General features: G+C 57.6%; 1 protein-coding gene across 4 annotated transcripts in view; it reads right to left on the bottom strand.

Annotated features, from left to right (window-relative positions):
- KCNQ2 (potassium voltage-gated channel, KQT-like subfamily, member 2) overlaps positions 1 to 428 on the bottom strand; it is a 43,638-nt gene extending 43,210 nt beyond the window's left edge. For all 4 annotated transcript variants that reach the window (XM_010836581.1, XM_010836582.1, XM_010836584.1 and 1 more), the window contains exon 1: positions 133 to 428. In XM_010836581.1, coding sequence (XP_010834883.1) covers positions 133 to 428 — 296 coding nt within the window. The remainder of the gene's footprint in view (positions 1 to 132) is intronic.
- Between the last annotated feature and the right edge of the window lie 6,541 nt (positions 429 to 6,969).

Genomic DNA, 6,969 nt, shown 5'->3' with positions numbered 1-6,969 from the left:
ACGGTGTGACCGACGCGGGCGCCCGGACACAGACGGAGGCCCTCGTCCCCTGCAGCTGCGCGCCCGCGGGCCACCAGCGGCCGATTGGCCCGGTGCCCCGAGACCCGCGCCCCCGCCCGGGTGGGCACTCACACGTAGGCGTGGTAGATGAACGCCCAGCCGCGCGGCCGCTCCAGCACGTTGTAGAGGAAATTTTGCAGCTTGCGGTAGAAGGCGTTGCGCTTGGGGGGCTTCCCAGCGCCAGCGCCACCCGCACGCGGCTTGCTCAGGATGCTGCCGCGCTTGGGGGCCTCGGAGCCGGCGATGAGCAGCGCGCCGTCCCGGGTGGAGTCGGGCGCGCCGGGGTCCAGCCCCACGAAGCCCACCTTGAGCTTCTTCTCCCCGCTCGGGCCAGGGTACACGCCACCGTTACGCGACTTCTGCACCATGGTGCCGGGCGGCGCCCGGGCGGGCGCGGGTTCAGCGAGGGCGGCGCGCGAGGGGCGGCGCGGGCCCGAGCCCAGGTCCCCGGCCCGGGAGCCGCATGGCCGAGACGGCGGCGGCGGCGGCGGTGGCGGCGGTTCCGCGCTCCTGCCGGGCCCGGGCCGCGCGCGGGGACGTTGCGGCCACCTAGCTCCGCGCGCGCCTGGGCGCCTGGCCCGAGGCCGCGCCGGCTCCGCCCGCCGCCTCGCCCCGCCCCCCCGTTAACTCCTGCGCCGCTGGGAAGGAAGGGGAGGGGAGGGGAGGGGAGGAGGGGGGAAAGAGATGAGGGAGGACCGGACTGGGCCACTGAGCCCAGCCCTTCCCGCTCCTGCGGCCACGTGTGCCCTGGTGAGGGAATCCGGACCCCTGGTCCCCTCTGGGTGGGCGGAACCAGGCAATCACACCGCCTAACCAGAGCCCCCAGCTCTCCCTGGCCCCAGCTGAATTCTAACCAGCTGACCTGGACTGGACACCTTGGAGCCGGGGAGACAGGAGCTCTTGCCAGGCTCTCTGTTATAAAGCCCAGTCCCCAAGGACCTTGTGCTCCTGGCCTCTAGATGGACCAGGCATTTGGACGGATGCTCTAGACCCCAGGGCCCTGGGTGAGCAGGGAGGCATCTAGGACTTCCTTAGAGGTGGCCTAAACTGGGCCTTGGAGAGCAGATCCAGGAAGGCACACAGCATGGGAAAGGCTGGGTTTGCAGAGACCTCGGGGCAGGAAAAGGGGCGTTGATGGTCAGGAAAGTGAGGCCCAAGACACCCTGGGGGGGCTGAAAGTCCCCAAGGGGCCTGGGCTTTGTTCTGTAGACTCCAAAGGGGCCTGTGGCAGGAGCAGCAATTGGAGAGCCAGCCCCAGGGCAAGACCTAGGCCTCAGGCCACTGGGGACATTGATGCCACGATCCAGGACAAAGGAGGGCAGGCTTGGGACACAGACAGCAGGGTGCCCCTTGGGAGGAGTTGGCAGAGTTAGCAGAGTTGGCTGGCTTCCCCTAGCCATGGATATCCCGGGGAGGGGGGCTCACTCCACAGCCCCCGAGGGTCCCCTGCACACTCAGTGCTGCCAGCTTCTCACCAGCCCCCCAGGAGCCTGCTCTGCACACCTGGGATGTTGATGGCTGCAGGTGGCCCTCCTGACCACATTCAGACTCCTCCCACATGCACTGGGCAGTGTGGGATCCACCAAGTGAACAGCCTGTTTAATAGTTGGCACTGTCCTCAGCAGTAACTTGGGGCTCCTAAAGCAGCAGGACCCCCTGGGGCCAAGTCACCCGTGTTGTTTGCCCTTTGGGTTCCAAAACCAGTGGCCTGGTTTTGAGGGTTTTTTTTCATTTGGGCAGAAAACATAACGGACAGTGCAGGCACAGTGCTAAGTCATCTAGAATGTGGAAGCGGGGACTGCAGCGCATGCCACGCTCACACCGGTGCACACAAGTGCATGTCAGGGGCCACATACCTGACCCTGCCTCCCTGCCTCTGTGCCTGGTCACTGGCTCCGACTGCTAGCATTAGGTGGGTTCACCCCCACTGAGCCCAGGATGAGGGAAGAGGAGGAGGACCTGGATTACAAAAGGAAAGAAGGGACCACTGCATCATGCATGTATTGGGTCTACTCACCTGGGGGACACTCACGCTCAGTCCTCAGAAACCAGACAAATCACCTGTGACTCAAATCTACATGCTCCACGAGGGCTGACCCAGCCCATTCTGTTGAAGGGGAGGCCTCCCAGACCCCAGGGTTCCACCTGAGCTAGGCACAGTGCCTCCCTGGGGGTGCCCCTCCCTGGGGTTGGATGGGAGAGCAGAGTGGGCTCATGCTTGGGGGGTTCACAGAGGTGCACCTGTGCGGGTGCATCGAGACAGGAGCAAGCTGTGGGCTCTGCGTCCAAGACCCTGGGCAGGAACAGAGGCCAGAGGGGCCCAGCTACCTTTATCACCTCCTGGGGTGCTGAGAGGGAGCACCACCCTCCCAGCTGAAAGGGGACCTGGCTCAAGTGCAGGCCTGAGCTCGCTTGTCTACAGTGGTGTTGGTACCAACAGCTTCACCACATCTCTTGGAGGTTCTGAAAGGTGAACCCTGTGTTGAGGTTTGAAAACCTCTGCTTCTGCTGTTCAGGGCTCCTTCCTGTAATCACCTGTGCTTTCAGTTTTGTGTCTTGCACAAGTAGACTGCACGCTGTCCAGTGTTCCCACCCCTGCCACCCAGACAAAACAGGTCATTGGAAACAGTCAGTTGGGGTGAATTTCATGCAGGCGACAAGAATTCCATTTATTTAAAAATAGATGGGAAAAGCTTTCAGGCTCAAGTCATCTTTGCCAAGACTGCACTGACAGGATCCAGAGAAGAGGAGTGGAAAAATTCAGATGCACACGATGCCCAGCTCCAGTTTGGGGAGAGAGCTTTCTCCTGTACTCTTGAGCAGGGCGCTGTCCTTTCAGCACCACCTCAGAGCCTCCTGAAACCAACGCACACTTTTGCCCTCTCTTGGCTTCCTCCTCCCATCCCCCATATCACTGGTTACACTGAGCTGTCATATTCCCATCAGGGATCTCAGCACACAGGGCTGTGACCCTGTTTCCTGGCCAGGCTCCCCTGCCTTTGGGTGCATCTCATCCACCATCGTGTCCCTCAGAGCCTGGCACACGTGAGGCCTGCACTGGGAGTGGGGACATCACAGCTACCAGTGGCAGAGGCCATCTAGAAGCAGGTCTGGATCATCCCCTCTTTGGGAACCTTTGTGGTGACCCTTCCCATGGCTCAGGTCATGGCCTCAGCATTTCCCAGGAACCCACTTTTCCACTAGCCTAGAGGTGGTGACTCTAGCTTCACAGACTTAACATCAGACAGTGGGGCCTGAAGACATCAGAGCATAGGGGAGTGAGTGGAGAGGAAGCTGGGTTTCCCCTGGCTGTCCATCCTGGCCAAGGGCCATCAGCATCGAGGTCCTGCAGGCCATCCCCAGGGGAGGTGACTGCAGTACCCTGCTGTGGGAGCCCTTTCGCTTGAGCCCCATCTGTTGCTTTGTTGACACCCTGTGGTCACAAAAAATGCATGCCTTGAGGGTTCTTGCATTCAGACCCTGGGTCCATGGCCAGTGACCACATGGACGTGGGGGGTAGACACTGAAAAGCAGAGTTTCCTACTTCACCACCACCCCTTTTCCTCCAGTAGAAAAGGAGCAAGTCCCCTCCCCAACCACAATGCCTTCAGAAAAACAGATGGTTCCTCTGAGGCCCAGAGGGAGAGCTCCACCAGGCCAAGAAGCAAGACTTAATTTGGGAAAATGAGGAGAGACAGGTTCTCAATCACACAACCTGGGCCTGAGCTGCTGTCGTCTCAGCGCCTTGATCTGGGGCAACAGGAAGTCCCTGCCCAGACAGAGTCCAGTCCCCCACCCCCACCCCCACCACTTGCAAGGAATTTTCCGTTATTCAGAGGAAGGGCTGTGTTATTTCTCCAGCTCATGGAAGGAATAAGGAAGTGAGGAAAAGATTCAAGACATGGAAGAACTGATTTTTTTTAAACATCTTACACACTAAAGTCAATATAAATTTAATTTATAGGTTCTTTTTAAAGGGTCAAATCTCTCAACAAGCTTCCCTAGCCCCTGGCAACTCAGCTAATTGCATGCAGGAGCTAACTTGTGTTCCTCCACCACCAGTAACACCTTGATGCCAGGAGTCCACAGTCGCCTGTGACAGCAGGAAAAGATCAGGCAGCAGAGTTGGCCCTGGACACATACAGATGGGCAGAAATCAACATGGAGATTCTGAGAGGGGCTGGTAGGCTGTGCACTTCGTCATCGCCAGCCCATAGTTTCCTTATAAGGCACCTCACATTCCCCTTCTCATGCCTCCAGGCAAACAAGGAGTCTGTAACCCCTGTCCCCATTTAAGTTCATGTGTTCTTGTTTGGAGGTGTGATCCCCTGGGTTCTCTGCGTGTCAAGGCTTCCATGGCAAGTTGATCCCCACTTTCCTCACCATGGGCTTTTCATCTGGGTGATCAACTCGCTCCCCACCCTTCCAGCTCCTCTCCCTGGGCACACGATGCTCCAAGGATGCTCAAGCAGGTGAAGCGGGCTTCAGTATACTGTTCCCTCTGCCAGGAATGCTGTTCCCTCCTTTAGCACCAGAAGGTCCCTGCTTGTGGGTCTCCCCTGAGGTGTGACCCCAGCCCCCACTCTCAGCTCTGGTTCACAATTGGAAACTGTGCTACTTATTAGCTCACCTCCTGTTCATCCCCCACCCACCCAGACAGGGAGCGCAAGAAGAGGGCAGTGCCACACTCACATCCCTGTGTGTGGGTGCACACACACAAACACACACACAGCTCTGTGCACACACTCACATCCTCACACACACACACAGAGCCCCGCACACACACACACAGCCCACTGCACACAGCCCAGTGCACACACTCACATCCTCCCACACACACTCACATCTTAGTGCACACACACAGACCACTGCTCACACATCACAGCCTCTGGCCCCGCCCACAGGAGGTGATGAATGAGTGAACAGTCACTTATCTCTAGAACTGGAGGTTGCCTGGAGCCTCCAGCCAGGATGGGCCCTTGATGACTGGCCTGGGGCTTGTGTGGCTGGGGGGCGGCCCAGTAGACCGTGGGTGGATGTGCACTGGAGTGCAATGCCGTGGAGACAGGCTCCCTACCAGCAGAGTGGTCAGCCGCCCTGCCCACACACAGGCATCGGCATCTGGGTCCTGGCTGCCTGCCCACTGCCAGCCCTGGCTCGCTTGAGTGCCTGGCTTGATTGGCCAGATGTCCAGTAGGCTTTAGACAGAGCTGTCCAGCCTGGACCAGGGCCTGTGGGCTGTCAGAGTCCCTCCCCACAGCCTCCTCACCCAGGACAAGGTCACCACACTCTAAGCCAGGGAGATGGGACAGAAAGGCTGGATTCCTGGACCAGCAAACAAGGACACACCTGCCTAGACGGAGCTGGAGCCCTCAGCCCACACTGAGAGTTCTGGCGGGGTGGCCCTTGATGAATTACTCCACCAGAAATGCAGTCCACCCCATGGCACTGCCAGAGGTGACCTCACGGGCTTCTTACAACTGTGTGACCTTGGGCAGATCAAAGGATCTTTGCAGGGGTTCTCACTGATCAAGTGAAGAGCCATGGCTCCCACCTTACAGGGCTGCTGGGGATTCTGAACAGAGATGACCCTGTAAAGCATCACCCAGCACAGAGCAGCATCCAGGAAATAGCAGGGAGATGTATGGCAACCCCAGTCCTGGCTTACAAGCACTCTCTTTCTTGGTTTCTTATAGACCCTCCCCTGTGGAGGGTCTCCCAGCTCAGATACACTGATCCTGTCCCCTCCTGGTGTCCACCCACAGAGATAAGATCCAGTTAGGCCAGTCACTCTTGCCTAGGGCAGGTGCTACTGGTATCTGGTGGGGGGCAGAGGATAGGACAGGCTCCCCACCCCCACAACAGAGAATTCCCTACCCCCTGATGTTGCTAGCATTGAGGTTAAGACACCTTGATTTAGGGAGTTCCTGGTGATCTGGTGGCTAGGAGTCCACCCTGAAATGCAGGGGACATGGGTTTGATCCCTGGTCCAGGAAGATCCCACATGCTGCAGGGCAAAGAAGCCCACGAGCTGCAACTACCAAAGGCCATCCTCGCTAGAGCCAGTACTCTGCAATAAGAGAAGCCACCACCATAAGCCCACGCACTACAACTAGAGAAAGCCTGTACGCAGCAATGAAGACCCAGCACAGCCAAAAATAAATAAATAAATATATTTTAGAAAGACACCATGATTTAGGTTAACAAGATTTTCTCTTAAGTTGCAAATATTTCTGGGAAGCTAGCCATTCACTCCTTAGTATGAAATAGTGCCAACAAATGAATTCTCTCCCTAAAGCTCCTAATAATACCTAAGCCAAGGAATGAGAATGCTCATGGCAAAGAGGCAGGAGTCTGGGGTGTTGGGGAGGAGAGCTGCTCTCCCCCAGGAAGGGCTTTGGGCAGGGCAAGCATCTCTGGGGGGCACACTGGCCAAGTGGCCACAGATCACCATCGGAGCTCCACAAAGTAACCTTGGGTTTTCTACCTGATGACAGTCTCTACCTTCACACCATCAAAGAGCACCGCAGTCTTTGCTTCTGTTTCACGGCTCTTGTCGGTAACTGGGCACAGTGCTGGGCCTCTCTGCCCCTCAGTTTCCCAGCCTGTGCATAGCGAGTAATCAGAGTAAACATACCACGGGATTGTTATGACCGTGCAGAGTTAAGGTTTGCAAAGCACTAGAACAATGCCTGGCATGAGTAAGCGTTATATAAGCTTTAAAGTAAAACTAAGTGAATCAATTCCAGGGCTGGCTCTGCAAACTCGCCTTTCCAATGTGTGCCACCTTCTTCAACACAGGGATGAGGACCCTGGGTGTTGGGAGACTCACTGGAAATAACGGCATGAGAAGATACAGGAGGCAGAGAGCATCCCAGGAGCCCCACCCCCACCCCAGCAGGGGCAGCC

The sequence above is a fragment of the Bison bison genome, unplaced genomic scaffold, assembly GCF_000754665.1.
Source record: "Bison bison bison isolate TAMUID 2011002044 unplaced genomic scaffold, Bison_UMD1.0 scf7180017864063, whole genome shotgun sequence".
NCBI classification, from domain to species: domain Eukaryota; kingdom Metazoa; phylum Chordata; class Mammalia; order Artiodactyla; family Bovidae; genus Bison; species Bison bison.
This window is presented reverse-complemented; position numbering and strand designations above follow the sequence as displayed.